The sequence below is a fragment of the Dendropsophus ebraccatus genome, chromosome 1 (genome assembly GCF_027789765.1).
Source record: "Dendropsophus ebraccatus isolate aDenEbr1 chromosome 1, aDenEbr1.pat, whole genome shotgun sequence".
In the NCBI taxonomy this organism is placed as follows: Eukaryota; Metazoa; Chordata; class Amphibia; order Anura; family Hylidae; genus Dendropsophus; species Dendropsophus ebraccatus.
In genome coordinates this window covers 153,624,240-153,644,355 of record NC_091454.1, presented here as the reverse complement: position 1 = coordinate 153,644,355, position 20,116 = coordinate 153,624,240, and the positions used below count along the sequence as shown (strand labels likewise).

Here is a 20,116-nt window from a genome sequence, read left to right as displayed (position 1 = left end):
GCTGTACAGTAAGGAGGGGTGCATAGCGCACCCCTCCTTACAGTACAGGAGCAGGGAATCCCTTAATTAAGTGGGGATTCCCTGCCCTACGGGTTTCCCACCGAGAAGCAGAAAGCGGTCTGCTTCTCAGCGGGAAATTTAAAATCCCCTGCACAGAAGTTACAGTCTGGCTCCCAGGGGCTTAAATCCTTGGGAGCCAGACTGTAACTCCCAAGCCTATGCTGGAGGTTACCCAGCTTTCCCACCATCCTGTAAGGTTAACCCTAACAGGATCCTGGGAGAGCTGGGTGACCTCCAGCATAGGCATGGGTGTTACAGTCTGGCTCCCAGGGACTGAACCTCCTGGGAACCAGACTGTTCTGCCACTGCACCTGCACCAGCAAGGAAGGGGGTTAAGTGTTCTCTCCCTTGCTGGGGCAGATGCAGTGCGATCTCCAAGGGGTGGGGGGTGAGGGGGGTGATGGCTGGGGCTTGCCTGCTGCTTTGTCCATAGTTGGTAGCAGTCCCAGTATGTCCGGTAAGCCCCGCCCCGTGACAATAAGGGACATCGGGACAGCTAGCAACTATGGACAAAGCAGCAGGTAAGCCCCAGCCATCACCTCCCTCCCCCACCACCCCATGCAGATCGCACTGCATCTGCCCCAGCAAGGGAGGGGCACTTAACCCTCTTCCTTGCTGGTGCAGGTGCAGTGCTAGAACAGTCTGGTTCCCAGGGGGTTAAATCCCTGGGAGTCAGACTGTAACTCCCATGCCCATGCTGGAGGTCACCCAGCTTTCCCACCATCCTGTAAGGGTTAACCTTACAGGACCCTGGGAGAGCTGGGATTTAACCCCTTACTTGCTGTTTGTTTTTTCTTTTTGTTCTTCAGATACCGGCATGCAGAGGATTATGTCGATGACCGGCGGACTTTACTGTACAATAAAATGGTCAATGAGGGGTGTGGGGGTGTTTTTATTTGAATAAAAAAAATGTTTTCACTTGACAACATCTAGACAACATCCCTGGTGGCTGTTTATACACTGTGTGAAGCTGGGAAAGTAATCTGAGGTCAAGTTACTTGTGACCTTACAATGACTAACCCTTCCTGCTGAATAGAGAGAGGAAACAGCTTACTAGGGAGTTGTTTACATAAGCTGTCTCAGAGCAGAGTTGGACTGATCAGCTCAGATACAGATTTCTATGTCTCCAGCAGAAAGCAGCAGCTCAAAACTGAAAGGAGGAGACAGATGAGGTAAAGACATGAATGGAATGAATTGGTAGTCTCCTGGATGAGGGATGATTTAACATATATTTTACCTAGCCAGATAACCCTTTCAAATCAATCAAATAAAGGCTTCCATGTACTTTTCCTGCTCTTAATGCTTCTTGGTGACTGACCTATTTTAGGACTCCTTCCACCAAGATAGGGTACCTCTATTTCTGTTGATACAGTGTTTCTTATTTTGTGTGTATTGCATAGTGCACTTTTGTTTTTGCTCCAGATTAACTTTGAAGTACAAATAATGTTGTATATTCAATAATAAATTGTAGAATTACAACAGCATAACAAACCAACATCGGGTCTTTGGAAGTTATAGATGGGGCCCTCACATAAAACCTCACTCTAAGAGCAGATCTTGTTTAATGATTTATTATAATATATATATATATATATATATATATACACCTGTATAGTATAGTTTTGGTGTCCTGTATACCTGTAGTGTAAAATTTGGGGTCCTTTATACCTGTAGTATATAGTTGGTGGAGGTCCTGTATACCTGTAGTGTAAAGTTTGGGGGTCCTGTATACCTGTAGTATAGAGTTGGTGAAGGTGCTTTATACCTGTAGTATAGAGTTGGTGGAGGTCCTGTATACCTGTAGTGTATAGTTTTGAGGTCCTGTATACCTGTAATGTATAGTTTGGGGTCCTATATACCTGTAGAATATAGTTGGTGGAGTTCCTGTATGCCTGTAGTGTATAGTTTTGGGGTCCTGTATACCTGTAGTGTCCTGTATACCTGCAGGGTCGTATTTACCATTCGGCACCCATGGTCTGGTGCGTAGTGTAGCACCTTGCAGAGGGGCAGTACCCTCCTGTTCAGAATTGCCAGAAAATCTGGTGTCTTTTCGAGAGGGGTATGGCGGTATTGGTCAGGTCTGGTATAGTGGTGTTATCTAGTGATGAGCCAATAGTGAGATATTCGAATATTCGATATTCGTACGAATATCCCGCAAATATTCTAATATTCGATCGAATATTCGATCCCATTAAAGTCTATGGGAAAAAGTATTCGATTAGTGAAAAACATCTATTTGACCATTTGGAGGATGAAACCGGAAGCTGGGGAATTTGACCGCTTATCGAATATGTATCGAATATTCGCGGGATATTTGTACGCATATCGAATATTCGAATATCTCACTATTCGATCGAATATCTATTCGATCGAACAGTATGCGCTCATCACTAGTGTTATCAATAATCACAGGCGGTATTGGTCAGGCCTGGTATGGCAGTGTTATTCAGTCACAGTGTGTCGGTATTGGTCAGGTCTGGTATGGCGGTGTTATCCAGTCACAGTATGGCGGTATTGGTCAGGTCTGGTGTGGTGGTGTTCTCCAGTCACAGTGTGGCGGTATTGGTCAGTTCTGGTATGGTGGTGTTATACAGTCACAGTATAGCGGTATTGGTCAGGTCTGGTATGGCAGTGTTACCCAGTCACAGTATGGCGGTATTGGTCAGGTCTGGTATGGCAGTGTTATCCAGTCACAGTATGGCGGTATTGAACAGGTCTGGTATGGCGGTATTGGTCAGGTGTGGTATGACAGTGTTATCCAGTCACAGTATGGTGGTATTGGTCAGGCCTGGTGTGGAGGTGTTATCCAGTTGCAGTATGGCGGTATTGGTCAGGTCTGGTATAGCAGTTTTTTCCAGTCACAGTATGGCGGTATTGGTCAGGTGTGTTATGACAGTGTTACCCAGTCACAGTCTGGCGGTATTGGTCAGGTCTGGTATGACAGTGTTATCCAGTCACAGTATGGCGGTATTGGTCAGGTCTAGTATGGCAGTGTTATCCAGTCACAGTATGGCGGTATTGGTCAGGTCTGGTGTGGCAGTGTTATCCAGTCACAGTATGGCGGTATTGGTCAGGTGTGGTATGACAGTGTTATCCAGTTACAGTATGGCGGTATTGGTCAGGCTTGGTTTGGCTTAAATGTGACATGTGGGGCTATTACCTACCAATTCTGATGCTAATTGGTGAGTGAGGAATGGGCACCTTGAGTTTTAGTGCTTATAGCAACAGCAGCTGGTAATACTGTCCTGTATACAAGTACTGTATAGATGGAGTAGGGGGTCCTGTATACATGTACTGTATAGATGGAGTAGGGGTTCCTGTATACATGTACTGTATAGATGGAGTAGGGCGTCCTGTATACATGTACTGTATAGATGGAGTAGGGGGCCCTGTATATGTACTGTATAGATGGAGTAGGGGGTCCTGCATACATGTACTGTATAGATGGAGTAGGGGGTCCTGTATACATGTACTGTATAGATGGAGTAGGGCGTCCTGTATACATGTACTGTATAGATGGAGTAGGGGGTCCTGTATGCATGTACTGTATAGATGGAGTAGGGGGTCCTGTATACATGTACTGTATAGATGGAGTAGGGGGTCCTGTATACATGTACTGTATAGATGGAGTAGGGGTTCCTGTATACATGTACTGTATAGATGGAGTAGGGCGTCCTGTATACATGTACTGTATAGATGGAGTAGGGGGTCCTGTATAGATGGAGTAGGGCGTCCTGTATACATGTACTGTATAGGTGGAGTAGGGGGTCCTGTATACCTGTACTGTATAGATGGAGTAGGGGGCCCTGTATACATGTACTGTATAGATTGAGTAGAAGGTCCTGTATACATGTACTGTATATATGGAGTAGGGGGTCCTGTATACATGTACTGTATAGATGGAGTAGGGGGTCCTGTATACATGTACTGTATAGATGGAGTAGGGGGTCCTGTATACAGTACATGTACTGTATATATGGAGTAGGGGTTCCTGTATACATGTACTGTATAGATGGAGTAGGGGGTCTACCAGTTATTTTTGTGGATGTTGTGAGGCAGCTGCCCCAGCAACCATTCAGATTCCAGCTCCCTGTGAAAATGAAAGCAGTAATCCTATTGGTTGCTAAGGCTCCCAACTGCTGTTTACTGCTGGAGACATGCAGCTAATTATATCACCTGTGTTTGCAGTGTGTATCTGTGTGCCAAATTTGGGGTCAAACGGTTTAGGCGTTTGGAAGTCTATACGGGACAGACAGACAGAAAGACAGACAGACTTTCATTTTTATGATATATATATATATATATATATATATATATAAATATATATATATATATAAGAAAAAATAACTAACAAGAACTGTAAAATGGTAATTACCCTATGTTTGACCGAAAAGTTCTTAAAGTGACACTGTCACCCCCTTTGTGCATTCTGACATCACAGGTGTAAAGGGTAAATTTAGCAGTTTTCACACCTTATTTTATATTATACATCATGGTGCTTGTTCAAGTAAAAAGTGATCTTTTATAAACTGCAGATTGTGTTAAGTGGGCGGCCATTGGTGGGCCAACATAGAGGGGGTGGGGCCTAGACCTTTAGGCCAGCCTGTTCCAATGGCCGATGAGGGGGTGGGGCCAACGGTGGCGATGTGGGCGGGGCTAAGTGGAGCTAATACCGCGAGGCCCCGCCCACTTTTTACTTGAACAAGCACCATGACGTACGATATAAAATAAGGTATGAAAAACGCTAAATTTACCCTTTCCACCTGTGTAGAGATGTCAGAATGCACAAAAGGGGGTGACAGTGTCACTTTAACCTTTTTTTCTTAAAGCGACTCTGTACCCACAATCTGACCCCCCCAAACCACTTGTACCTTCGGATAGCTGCTTTTAATCCAAGATCTGTCCTGGGGTCCGTTCGGCAGGTGATGCAGCTATTGTCCTAAAAAAATACTTTTAAACTTAAAGCCCGTGCCAAACAGGAGTATCTATGCCCTAACTTTGCACAACCTCTCTGTCCCTCCTCCCCACCCTCTTCATCATTAGGAATGCCACTGAAACATTTTCTCCATGCTGAACATTGCACAGGTCCTTAACGATCCAGCTCATATGCCGGGCTGCCACAGGTGAGGAATAGGAGGCAATCTGCCTGGAGCATTCCTAATGATGAGGAGGGTGGGGAGGAGGGACGGAGGGGTGGTGCAAAGTTATGGCACAGATACTGCTGTTTGGCTCAGGGCTTCAAGTTTAAGGCTGGGTTCACACTATGTATATTTGAGGCTGTATTTGTGAGGCTGTATAGCAACCAAAACCAGGAGTGGATTGAAAACACAGAAAGGCTCTGTTCACATAATGTTGTAATTGAGTGGATGGCCGTCATTTAATGGCAAATTTTTGCTGTTATTTTAAAACAACGGCTGTTATATTGAAATAATGGCAGTTATTTACCGTTATATGACGTCCATCCACTCAATTTCAACATTGTGTGAACAGAGCCTTTCTGTGTTTTCAATCCACTCCTGGTTTTGGTTGCTATGAGGACCTGACATGAGGACCAAATACTGCCTGAAGTATACAGTGTGTGAACCCAGCCTAAAAGTATTTTTTTAGGACAATAACTGCATCACCTGCCGAACAGACCGCAGGACAGATCTTAGATTAAAAGCATCTATCTGAAGGTACAAGTGGTTTAAGGGGGTTAGATTGTGGGTACAGAGTCGCTTTAAAACAAAGGAGTCTGAGCAAAATTCATGTTGAATTAATGTACTATAGAAATACTTACAGTCTCTTGATGATGATAATAATAATAATAATAATAATAAGACTGCTGGTAGAATATACATTTTATGAGTGTCTTACTGTGCATTAATAATGCAGTAGTATGCTGTAAACAGAAGGATAAAACAGTATGCTATGCCCTTAGAAGTATTCACCCTTCTCTATGCTGGGATCATTATAAATTGATCTAGTTATTATTTTTTTTCCTTGTATGCTTCCTAAGTTTACTGAGATATTTTTTTCAGTGTTGCCTTTGTTTCTAAGCTTTAGCTGGACAATCCTAGAGAAGCATCCTATAGAGAACATAATTACCCTGGTGAGGGAAAAAAGATTCCTACCGCGTAATGTCAGTCCAAGTATGTCAGTGTCTACTAAAAAATAAATATATTGACCCAGATTTACCAATGTGTCTGCGCCACCCCGCCACCCCTTTAGTTTGTTCTCTCTCTCTATATATATATATATATATATATATCTCCCACAATTCTACAGTATAAACAAAAGGTAACAAGAATGTAAGTCATGTTCCATGTGACACGCTACATACATTATTTTTTAAATGCAATAAAAAGTACAATGTTCATTGTATTATGAAAAATATATTATATTTTCCTGTGTTGCTTAAGTTAGACACTTTTGTTACTGTAGTCGTGAAAAACTTACAATGCAGGACAAGGAAAGTGATTACATGGCTCTTCTTCAGAACTGGGTTTTGTTGTTAAGTCACAGGAGGCATCTGACACCTCTTCAAGAGTGATCCTATTTACACAGCGAAAGATGGGGTACCGTGAACCTAGAAGATAACACAGAGGCATGGTTATTCATTCATTTCTATCTCATGTCCTGGTCCTTACATTAGAAACATATAGTGTGTGTTCCTTTTGCAGCATTGCCATATATGGTATTAGCTAAACTTTTTGAGACTAAGAGGGACATTTACTAAGGAGTCTAATGTGTGCAACTGTTCTAATGGGGATTGGTGTGTATTTTGTTCCAATATCTTGGGACTGATTTATTAACATGTAGCACTGCCATAGTAAATGTATCTAAGTAAAAAGTCGCAAAAAAAGTCAGACAAAAAGTCGCAAAAATTGTGCAAGTATATTTACCTGGTACTGACCAGACGTAAGCCTGCACTAATCCTGGATTATTCGAACTTTTGGGTGAATACTCAAAACAGGCAGATTAAAAAAAAGTCCCATCTAAAAAATATCGAATAGAATAGAACTTAGACCAAAACTGGTCGAAAAATCCAATTATTCACCTAAAAATAGACACAAAGCCCTTGCTAAGTTTCCCCCTAAGTGTTTTCTTAGATATAATGCAGCCAACATTTAAACAACCACAAAATGGGTTGGCATCCTTTATCAGTGATGCCAGGGATATATGCGACATGATGTGCCATATTGTATCATTTGAGGTAGCAGTCTACCTCAACAGTCCCATATTGAGGTAGGGTCTACCAAATATGGAACCACTGTGCTAGGTGTCACTGGCAAGGATTTCACGGGGTGATCACACGATTTCGTGTACAAAAGCTGCACTACTAATTTTCCCTTGAGCATTGTATAGTACATTTTACAAATATTTTGTTTTCTGAGGCCCCATAAGGAACCAAGGCCCTTTGAGCCTAACTGCGAACTCTCCAGTTCAGGCCCTATCAGAATGCTCTTTCAAAACGCAACAGATTTAAAAAAAAAATGTAAACAATCACTTACATCACATGGTTTTGCATGCATAAGTAATAAAACAAGTATAATGTAAATGTGACTTGGAAGACCCCACATTGCACAAATTTTCTTGAATTTGGCTTTATGTATTGTATGTTTTGTGTCATTTTATAACATTTTTCTCACCTTAACTAAAGTGAGACATGTAGTTGAAATGTACCCATATACCCTATTTTTTTGCATATTGTACTTTATTTTACCAACCTCACCTTTACCACAAGAGACTGAGCAGTCAGTTGAGCCCACTTGCTTCCAGTTATAGTCCCGATTCCGTCTAGGCGGCTGTAGTGGAGGCACCTGATTATCAGGCTGATAAGAAGGATTTCTTCCAGGTTGTCTAGGAGGTAAAGATCCCGTCGGCTGTCCAATGTTTGTATCAGTATTACTCAATGAGTCTTGATTTTCACCAGGATTTGAAGTATCTTTTACGTCCAACTGGCCATTTAAAGGGTCTCCTAGATTAAAAAAAAAAAAAAAAAATCTATATTACTGCTATATTATAAAATTAGGCAAAATAAGAGACAAAAATATACAATCAACATGTTAAACAACAATATGTTATACACTCTATATCCAATAATGATTGGTGCTCTATATTTTAGATATCAGTAAAAAGCAGTTTATATCTATTCCTACAAGTATTCTAAGTTATTTATTATCTTCATCAATATGTCATATCACATAAGAACAACATGGTTTTAAAATATGTACACATGTTCTGCTTCAATATACTAACTAGCCAAGTTAGTAGGGCATATGTATATTATTCTGATTAAGGGTGCCTTCGCACCTACCGACTCGCAGCGTTAATAACGCCGTGAGTCGGCTAGGTCCTGGCAGATCACTGTCAGTACATACATGCAGCGGTCTCAACGACCGCTGCGTGTATGTAAATCTGCCGGCAGCTTAACCCCTTCTGATGCCGGCCGGCCGCCTCCCGCTCAGCTCTGTGTACATTACCTCCTCGCTCCACGGGGTCCCGGCGTCCTGCTCTCCCGCCCGGCCAATCAGTGGCTGCGGCAGGGCAACACACTGATTGGCCGGGCGCGAGAGCAGGACGCCGGGACCCCGTGGAGCGAGGAGGTAATGTATACAGAGCTGAGCGGGAGGCGGCCAGCATCAGAAGGGGTTAAGCAGCCGGCAGATTTACATACACGCAGCGGTCGTTCAGACCGCTGCGTGTATGTACTGACAGTGATCTGCCAGGACCTAGCCGACTCACGGCGTTATTAACGCTGCGAGTCGGTAGGTGTGAAGGCACCGTTAAAGGGAACTTGTCTTCACTTTCATGCTGTCTGAGCCACAAGTCAATGTTTTGTTTTTTTTTCTCACCCTGCTGGCTTTGATTGATAGCTCTCTATCTATACTCAAACAAGGAGAAATTTAACACTCAAGGCTGGTGGGATGCAGAGAACTGGCAGGGAATTCTCAAATCACTTATGAAAGTGATGGCAGGTGCCCTTTAAATATATGTACGGCTATAGTTATTTGTTGAACATTTACAAATATTCACACTATATGCTGATTGCGATTCACATTTTAACAGTTACATTAAAATTAGAAAAATAATGTCAATTTTTTAATTGTAGATTTCAAATATATGTTTTAGGTAAATATTGTTGGTGCCTAACTTCGATGCATTATGTGGCTATAAGAGGCCGTTTAGTTTTTACAACAAATAGTTTTTATAGGAACCATTTTTTGGGTACATATCTTGTAATTAATTTTTGTTACTTTTTTCTTCTGGGGAAAAATGAAAAAAAAAAAAAAAAAGCCATAATGGTGGAGATATTATACTAATAAATATAATATTTGGCTTTATTCTGATACTAAATATGTATAGTTCTTTTTACATTAGGGTGCCCTCACATGTAACGGATCCGCAGCAGATTTTACTCTACGGATTCGCAGTGAAATCCGCTGCGATTCCAGTGCCATTCATCCCTATGAGAGCACATACTCACAGCAGGATTGACATCCCGCTGTGAGTTTGTGAGGTAACCCCCCGCAGCTCGCAGCCCATATCCGAGAGTGTACGTTACCTGCTCGGCGATGCAGCTGCACATGCAGCCGCATCGTCGAGCAGGTAATGTATGTTCTCGGCTGCGGGTGGTTAACTTACATACTCACAGCGGGATGTCAATCTCGCTGCGAGTATGTGCTCTCATAGGGATAAATGGCACCGGATCCACAGCGTATTTCGCTGCAAATTCACAGTGTGAAATCCGCTGAGGATCCGGTACATGTAATATACATGTAATATACTACATTAATACGTAGTATAGCCATGACAGCATTTGTAGATCCTGGGAGCATTTGTTAGTCTCTCAGCTGACATGGCAACCATCAGCACAAAGCGACTTCTATTTCTTGCTCCCCCTGTCATATCCCTTACATGTCATGTGATCACTACCTCGTGGCATGTGAAGGGTTAAAGTAGACTTCAGCATGTGGGAAGGTGTAAATAGTTATAACTAAAAAATGTACCCGGCACTGCCCGGGTATGAAGTGTCGGTGTGTTAATTAGATTTGTTCCAAAAGTGCTCAGAAGGCCAATCTATACCCTATTTTTTGTTTAAGGGGAAATCGCCAGGAGCCCTATATACCCCGTTATAGCTTATGCACATTAGAAATAAACTAAAAACTTTAAACATTCTAAATACCTAATAGCCAAACTGAGATGTCATGTGATCAGACTGTATACAGAGCCTGATTATATACAACATTGGCAGTGTTATATACAGAGCCTGGTTATATAAAACATTGGCAGTGTTATACTGAGCCTGGTTTATTACAACAATGGCAGTGTTATATACAGCCTGGTTATATACAACATTGGCAGTGTTATACAGTATACAGACTGGTTATATACAACATTGGCAGTGTTATACAGTATACAGACTGGTTATATACAACATTGGCAGTGTTATACAGAGCCTGGTCACATACAACATTGGCAGTGTTATATACAGCTTGGTTATATACAACATTGGCAGTGTTATATACATAGCCTGGTTATGTACATGATTGGCACTAGGGATGGTCCGAACCTAGTTCGTACGAACCCAAACTCTCGGAAATGATTCCCGCTGTCTGGCCGCTCCGTGCAGCGGGTGGATAAAGTGGGAGGACCGCCTGGAAAACTGGGATACAGCCATAGCCATAGGCTGTATCCCAGTTTTCCAGGCGGTCTTCCCACTGTATCCACCCGCTGCAAGGAGCGGCCAGACAGCGGGAATCTGATGCCGAGTGATCGGGTTCATACGAACCCGAACCTCGGCAAGTTCTGACCATCCCTAATTGGCACTGTTATTGCCAGGTACATAGACATAAAGAATTTTACCTGATACAAATCAGCAACATACAATTGTCCATGCGGAAAACATGCAGAATCCAGATTTATGCCGCCACCTAAAGTGATCCGGCTTGGGCCTTGTTTATTGCCATTACAAATGATGCCTAACAGGAAACTGCAATCGTCTAAAAGGTATTGTTTCATCTGAATTAACCAGTGGAATTAATGTATACCTGTAGTGTATAGTTGGGGGGGGCTGTATACGTGCAGTTATGGATGGTCCGAACCTGAACTCTTGGCAATGATTCCCGCTGTCTGCCCGCTCTGTGGAGAGGGTGGATACAGCGGGAGTACCGCCTGGAAAACTGGGATACAGCCATAGCCATAGGCTGTATCCCAGTTTTCCAGGCGGTCCTCCCGCTGTATCTACCCGCTGCACGGAGCGGCCAGACAGCGAGAATCTGATGCCGAGCGTTCGGGTTCATATGAACCTGAACCTCGGCAGGTTCGGACCATCCTTACCTGCAGAGTATAGTTGGTGGAGGTCCTGTATACCTCTAGTATATAGTTGATAAAGGTGCTGTCTACCTGTAGTTTATAGTTTGAGGGTTGTGGATACCTGTAGTTTACAGTTTGGGGGTCCTGTATACCTGTAGTGTAGCATTTGAGGTCCTGTATACCTGTAGTGTATAGTTTGGAGGGGTCCTGTATACTTGTATTATATAGTTGGTGAAGGTGCTGTACACCTGTACTGTATAGTTTGGGGGTCCTGTATACCTGTAGTATATAGTTGGTGGAGGTCCTGTATACGTGTAGTGTTTAGTTTTGGGGCCATGTATACCTGTAGTGTATAGTTTGGGGGTCCTATATACTAATACCGTACTTCCCAAGTGTCCCTACTTTTGACCTATGTCCCTCTGTCCCTCTTTGCCCCTTACATGTCCCTCTTTTTGACCTAGGAATTAGATTTGCATTATTAAACCTTCAATGTTGCTCTAGAAAGTGTCTAGTTTCTTACTGTATAATAGACCCAAACTTGCATATTATTCTATCATGTGGTGCAAGCTGGATCCAAAAAATTGTTATAGTCACATGAATCATGTGACATTATGGCCGCTGTCACACATGCAGACTCATTAAGTTCTATGGCCCCATACACACACTGTAGGTGTTTCTGATCCATTTGGGGACATGATCCATGCTGCAACAAAACGATGAAGCCATTGATGCGTCTGTGTCACCTACAGTATATGACAGTGGGTACCTGTAAATGCCGACAAGAACTGAAACACATTTGTAATCCTGTCCACAGTTTTGGGTCCGCAATTACAGACAGGGATACTGATGTGTGAATGCGACCTAAGGATGCAGTCACACATACAGGATCTGCTGCAGATTTGCAGATATCGATGTAACTAAATGCATCAATCTGCAGCAGATCCTGGATGTGTAAATGCAGCCTTAAATTAAAAAGAAATGCCTGTAAAATTTTCCTAGCATGAACCACAACTGTCCCTCTTTGGCTGTCCAAAATGTTAAGAGGTATGTATACTTGCAGTGTATAGTTTTGGGTTTCTGTATACCTGTAGTTTCCTGTATACCTGTACTGTATAGTTGGAGTAGGGTGTCTACGAGTTATTTCTGTGGATCTGTTGTGAGGCAGCTGGCCCTAGCAACCAATCAGATTCCAGCTTCCTGTGAAAATGAAAGTAGTAATCCTATTGGTTGCTAAGGCTTCCAACTGCCGTTTTCTGCTGGAGACCTGCAGCACTAATTATATCCCCTGTGTGGAGATTTTCCCATTCATTTCTATGGGGCGCTCTTCCCCTTCCCCCTCCCCTCCTGTACATCTGGCAAGGATGGGACCTTCGCTCTAACCTGCCCAGGCATCGATTGTATCTGGCTGCCAAATTTGGGATCAAGCGGTTTAGGCGTTTGGAAGTCTATAGGGGACAGACGGACAGACAAACAGACAGACAGGCATTTTTACGATATAGATTGTCCACGGGTCTATGTCCGTTTACTAGCACCAGACCTGACAGACCGCTCCACTCCTCAGCTGATGCGGGACTCTACTGAGTGAAGCAATCTATCAGGTCTGGTGCCAGTGAACAGATGTGAAGCCCAGGAGATAAGTATAACTAATTACACCTTCCAACAGGCATAGGATCTGAAAAAGGGTGAGCTCCCCCAGACACATTCTTCACATGCTGTGCAGTCAATACTGTATGGCATTTGAGAAGGGTTAACTGCCTGGAACTGACTACCAAGCAGTCATTGCAGGATTCCGGCTATCCCTCTCTCTGTCTTTCTCTCTTTACATGGAGCAGTCTCTATAGACTACGGCAGGGCAATGAGTTAGACAACTGAGAAAAGAATGCTTTACATTCCTGACTGTTGCAGCACAGGCGGGATCCTGGGCAGAGTCCTGGTTGAGCAAAACTGTAGTGGCCTCAGCTATTCAGCTTGGCCAGACTTAAAGGGGTTATCCAGCGCTACAAAAACATGGCCACTTTCCCCCTACTGTTGTCTCCAGTTTGGGTGGGGTTTTGAAACTCAGTTTCATTGAAGTAAATGGAGCTTAATTGCAAACTGCACCTGAACTGGAGACAACAGTAGGGGGAAAAGTGGCCATGTTTTTGTAGCGCTGGATAACCCCTTTAAGGGAAAATTGATAAAATTAAGATGATTAGGCAATTCTTAAAATTTTCAGACAGCACTGAAGCTAAGCCTTGTTTAAACTACTCCCTAAAAAAAGTCATAACTGTAGCATTTATGTTAAATTTCAAATATCAAAAAGATCACTTTTACTACAATGGACCCATACAGTGGTAACATGTTCAATAGAAGTGTGCAAAATCTGTGAAACCAACAATACCTGGTCTTCGTTGAGCTGGTAGTTGAGGACTGATAGTATTTGCATATGGAATGACATATTCATAATGGATTCCAGGGTTAGGTTGCTGGTGAATCATCTGGGAATATTAAAAACAAGTACTTGTTGTTTAATTTATTGCATATACACTACATCTCATATTACATTAAATTATGTATGCATGTTAGGTATGAATCTTCCCAGTGCAAAGGTAATCAAGGAAAATCTTCACATGTAAAAAATATTTGTAGTAGGCTTGTAAACAAATTAAAATTGTAGACATTGGGGTGTATACATTTGATGTGAGTTTTGAAAGTGTCATTTTATTTTATCAGTATCCACAAGGGCCCTGTGGTTGAGGAGAGACATTATATTGCTTATTTTTGGACTATAATAAAACTAATAAGCAACAAGATGGATTAAAATAGAAACATAGAAGATTGTCGTTTGAAAAAGACCACCTGGTCCACCTAGTCTACTCTTTTAGTATTTCCAATTATTATTATTATTATTATTATTATTATTATTATTATTATTATTATCATCATCATCTCAGCATAGATATTTGAACCCTATTTCTTATTTATCCCTTTAAACACCGTCCACCAATTTTGTAGCCCATATTTGGACCTATCCTATTAATATTTTTTTTATAGGTGAGATCTCCAGAACTGGACACAATATTCCAGATGTAGTCTCATTAGAGCTCTATACAGCAGGATCGCAATCTCCCTCTTCCTATCGGTTATACCTTTAGCTTTATAGCCCAGCATACAGTTAGATTTCCCTGCTGCCTGGTTGCACTGTCAAGGCAGTCAGAAATTACTGACCCTAAATCTTTCTCTTCTAAAGTCTTTGGTAACACAGAACTGATTATATGATACTCAAATAGAGAAGTCCTTCTCCACAAGTGCATTATTTTACATTTGGAAACATGTGTACAAATAAATACTAGCCTGGTATTAGCCTAAAGATAAGACATTTTGGAACAGCACAATTCCTAGCACATGCTTGGAGTAACTCTTATAGGCTTCAGTGGTGAGAGCTATCTATATGTGTAACATTTCTATACACGTCAGGACATCCCTTTTCTCCCAGTTCTGAGGATATGTCATAAATATCTAAAGATAATACTATATAAAATTACACAAAATTAGGTAGGTACTTAATATTCAAGAAAGTAAACAGCAGACGAACACTGTTGTACAGCTTGAATACACTATAATAAAAGTGTGCCCTTGGCCACAAATACATATTTATGAGCAACTATACACTTTGGGATCATTACAGAGATTTACAAAATGTGCATAAACACCTTAAAACAGATTTGTGCATAATTCACCTTCCACTTGACAAACGTTTTACGTTAATGAAGAATAAAAGATTTATCATGTTAAAGCAGCAAGTTTGACAAGACTATAAGTCCTGAAAAAATGATGAAGTCAAAACTCAATGGTTTTTGGAGCATGATAGTGTTTATGGTGGCTGCAATGCTTGTTTTAGAGAATGAAACAACACTGCCAAGTTGAAAATATTAATAATGTAGGCTGCTTTGTCAACTCAAGTATTTCTGGAAGACCTGTGACACCATTCACCATGAGTTCCTTAGCTACTTTACACAATGGTGTCAAGTAGCATTGATAAATCTGTTTGGAAAAGGTAGAATCGCTTTTATTCCAGAAATAAGATCTGACTGGGAAGCAATAGGGGTGGACATAGCTGAAATTTATTTTGATAGATTGATTTACTTGCTTGGAGACCATACATTAAATGTTGTCAAAAAATGTAGCAAAGGGAATCATTCTTTACTTACATAAGCATTACCGTTATTATTTCTGTGATTTTTATCTTACTATATGCATAATGAAATGTTTAACTTGTTTAATTTCCAACAAAGATTTATACTATTACACTCTCCAGCTAGAAAACATATGTAAACCATAATTCAACCTTCACATCTACTTGATTACTCACCCTCACTTATTCCTTTAATGACACCTGCAAAGTTCTCAGTTAGGTAACCTGAAGGTTTCAAGTCACTAACCCAACTAACCCTTCAGTGCACGGACAATAATTGGATTTATGCGGCCTAACACTCAACAAAATAAGGCAAATTATGCAAAGCACACCAGTACACAAGCCAAACAGTGAACTTGGTGAAAGCATATAAATGAGAAATTATTCATCAGTTCACACACATGTAGAATAATGTCCTTAAAGGGAATTTGTCACTAAGTTTATTCCTCCTTAAATGAGGGCTGCATAAACTAGTGATATAATTGCTGAACAGATCGGTGTATTACTTCCTTTATACTGTTCAGCTGTTCTCCTAATATGCAGGAGAATAGGATTCTTGCCACACCCCTCCCCCAACCCTCCAGCTGCTGATTGACAGTTGACTGCCTATACACAGCATGGATAGACAACTGTTAATCAGTGGCTGGTGAGCAGATTTTTCTGATTCATTTTAATATTGAGGACTACCTGGTTCATGCAACTAATGGAGAGGATCACTTATTGTCCATCTTATTAAGGAAGATATCTTCAAACCAGCTGCACAGAAAAATGTAAGTGATACAGCTTTCTGTTTAGCTTCTCTGTCAACAGTTTATGCTTCCCTGAGATAGGACACCATAAACCTGCTGACAGGGTCTCTTTAAAATAATAAACATGATCTATATTTATGGCCATCATTATGTAAAATACAGGAATATTTTCAGCTCTAAGGATATGTTCACACTGAGTAAAACAGGCGGAATTCTGCGGCGGAACTTTCCTCCACGGAATCCCGCCTTTTTTAGTGTCCCATAAATCTTGTCATGTCACTTCTTTGAGCGGAGAGCGGCGGCTGTAAGGAGAGCGTGCTCTCCAATTGAGATGCTGTGACACACAATTTTACTCAGTGTGAACATACCCTAAATGATGGCCACCCAAACATCTGGCCTTAAAAAACGTCTGCGCTGAATCGCAATTCGGCACAGTCGAAGGGCTGTGACAAAGCACAATTCAACGCAAAATGATCGTCAGCTATCTTTTATCATTTGTACTGTCTTTGTGACCATTCTCATGACCGTACATTGTATTGAGGTCAATGGTTAATTGCAGTGCAGATACACCTAAATGTGCCCACATTTCAATTAAAATAAGATTATATTCATCAAGCCGATACTGCAGTATCGGCTGGGTGAACATTTAAGACAGTGGTCATTTTTTGGCCACTGTTCTTACCTAGTGTGAACACAGCCAAACACTGCAGTCCCAGAAGATCCCTTTGCCGTTTTCCGTCTGCCCACTTAACTGAACTCAATCATTACTGCTTTGTAGTGATCACTTTTAATCCCTTCAAAACCGAGCCTATTGATGCATGGATGTCCGGGTCAAATTAATGCAATGTTCCTCCCCGCCTTCTAAGAGCCATAGTGCTTTATTTTTCCACCTACAGGGCTGGTTAGGGTGTCATTTTTTGCACCATGACCTCTAGTTTTTATTAATATCATATTAGTGTAACTGAAAAATTTTGATTGCTTTTTTTATTATTTTTTTCTGACATAAAATTTTTAAAAAATCTTCAATCCTGGTGTTTTTTTCCCCCGTTTACGCCGTGCGGGAACAATAATGTTATATTTTAATAGATCAGACAATTCTGCACACTACGATATACACTACCGTTCAAAAGTTTGGGGTCACCCAAACAATTTTGTGTTTTCCATGAAAAGTCACACTTATTCACCACCATACGTTGTGAAACGAATAGAAAATTGTCAAGAGTCAAGAAAGAGTCAAGACATTGACAAGGTTAGAAATAATGATTTGTATTTGAAATAACATTGTTTTTACATCAAACTTTGCTTTTGTCAAAGAATGCTCCTTTTGCAGCAATTACAGCATTGCACACCTTTGGCATTCTAGCTATTAATCTGTTGAGGTAAGCTGGAGAAATTGCACCCCACGCTTCTAGAAGCAGCTCCCACAAGTTGGATTGGTTGGATGGGCACTTCTGGCGTACCATACGGTCAAGCTGCTCCCACAACAGCTCAATGGGGTTCAGATCTGGTGACTGCGCTGGCCACTCCATTACCGATAGAATACCAGCTGCCTGCTTCTGCTGTAAATAGTTCTTGCACAATTTGGAGGTGTGTTTAGGGTCATTGTCCTGTTGTAGGATGAAATTGGCTCCAATCAAGCGCTGTCCACTGGCTATGGCATGGTGTTGCAAAATTGAGTGATAGCCTTCCTTATTCAGAATCCCTTTTACCCTGTACAAATCTCCCTCCTTACCAGCACCAAAGCAACCCCAGACCATCACATTACCTCCACCATGCTTAACAGATGGTGTCAGGCATTCTTCCAGCATCTTTTCATTTGTTCTGCGTCTCACAAACGTTTTTTTTTGTAATCCAAACACCTCAAACTTGGATTCATCTGTCCACAACACTTTTTTCCAGTCTTCCTCTGTCCAATGTCTGTGTTCTTTTGCCCATCTTAATCTTTTTCTTTTATTGGCCAGTCTCAGATATGGCTTTTTCTTTGCCACTCTGCCCTGTAGGAAATCTTCAATTTCTTAGCAATTTCTCGCATGGAGTAGCCTTCATTTCTAAGAACAAGAATAGACTCTCGAGTTTCAGATGAAAGTTCTCTTTTTCTGGCCATTTTGAGCGTTTAATTGACCCCACAAATGTGATGCTCCAGAAACACAATGGGGGAGATTTATCAAAGGGTGTAAAACTTAGACTGGTGCAAACTACCCACAGCAACCAATTACAGCTCAGCTTTAGGCAGTGCTGAAAGGAAAGCTGAGCTGTGATTGGTTGCTGTGGGCAATTTGCACCAGTCTAAATTTTACACACTTTGATAAATCTCCCCCAATCTGCTCAAAGGAAGGTCAGTTTTGTAGCTTCTGTAACGAGCTAGACTGTTTTCAGATGTGTGAACATGATTGCACAAGGGTTTTCTAATCATCAATTAGCCTTCCGAGCCAATGAGCAAACACATTGTACCATTAGAGATAGTTGCTGGAAATGGGCCTCTATGCACCTATGAAGATATTGCACCAAAAACCAGACATTTGCAGCTAGAATAGTCATTTACCACATTAGCAATGTACTGTATAGAGTATATTTGTTTAAACGTAGGACTAGTTTAAAGTTATCTTCATTGAAAAGTACAGTGCTTTTCCTTCAAAAATAAGGACATTTCAATGTGACCTCAAACTTTTGAACGGTAGTGTATATTTATTTTTTACAATTTTTTTTCTATAATGGGCAAGGAGGTATATAAAACTTTTATTGGGGGGGGGGTTATAGGCTTTTTTTATTACACTTTTTTCACTTTAAATCATGCAATTAATAGATTGCATATACTGATCTATGCTTTGATCTAACACTATGCAGGGTGTTATCTGTGATCTATGCATAGAGCCTGCCTGAGAGCAGGACGGAGGTAAGTGGATTACCCCCACTGGTCGGTACAAGCGATTAGGACCCCTGCAGCATGGGGGCCCGATCACTCAGTGATAGGAGCTTGTCCTGTCACTGAGTACCTTAAACGCTGCGATCGTTATAGATTGCAATGTTTAAGGGGTTAATGAGAGGCAGCTGTGGGATCGCAACTGCCAGGTCATTCACATAAGTGATGGTAACAATTTTCTTCCTCCCCGTACCTGCACAATAACCTCGACAAAAGCAAAACGAATGCCTAAAAACTGTTTTCCCTACAGTCTATGTACATATGTTTCTATGTCCATGGATCTGCTGTAAAGCATGGCATTTCTTAATGCTGTGAGTAAAGCACACCAAAAACTCAGGCAATATTGCTTCCCCAAATGATAATGTACATAAAAGGAAGTTAAAAAAAAGAAAAAGTGTATATTAAAAAAAGAACATGTACCAGTATTTGGCCCTGAACTAGTTAAGTAATAAATTTCTTTTTATAAATCACTGCTACCTTACTTTGAAAAATGGTACAGCTAGGGGAGGCTTATTTTGTTATAAGACACTGTAACCTCATGAGAATAAAAAATTAAAGGATGTCTATTACTTAGCTAGATGCATGTCTTATGCGGATATCAGGTGTTTTTAAGCATAGTAAATTCCCATAAAAGTTGATAAAAGGCTATTATTAGGATAGTGTATCGTGTAATAAATAATGTAGCAGCAACTGATATTTATCTGTTATATTTTATAGAAAATATGCATAAACTGATACACATTTTACAGTTCATAACTGGTGCATGTAGTCTTTATAGGATAATCTCTCAATTACAACACATACTGAGAATGTTTTTACACAAATGTAAATGCTGTGAAGACTGCTGACTTTGATATTGTGGTAGTCTCTTTTTTTTCCATACCTAGTTATGGTAGATTGTTTGTATAATCCCCT

General features: G+C 41.2%; 1 protein-coding gene across 7 annotated transcripts in view; it reads right to left on the bottom strand.

The window, feature by feature from the left end:
- THSD4 (thrombospondin type 1 domain containing 4) overlaps window positions 1-20,116 on the bottom strand; it is a 527,908-nt gene that overhangs the window by 31,797 nt on the left and 475,995 nt on the right. For all 7 annotated transcript variants that reach the window (XM_069982054.1, XM_069982070.1, XM_069982063.1 and 4 more), the window contains 3 exons: window positions 13,739-13,835; window positions 7,775-8,020; window positions 6,499-6,628 (listed from right to left, as the gene is read on the bottom strand). In XM_069982054.1, the coding sequence (XP_069838155.1) occupies window positions 6,499-6,628; window positions 7,775-8,020; window positions 13,739-13,835 (473 nt within the window). The remainder of the gene's footprint in view (window positions 1-6,498; window positions 6,629-7,774; window positions 8,021-13,738; window positions 13,836-20,116) is intronic.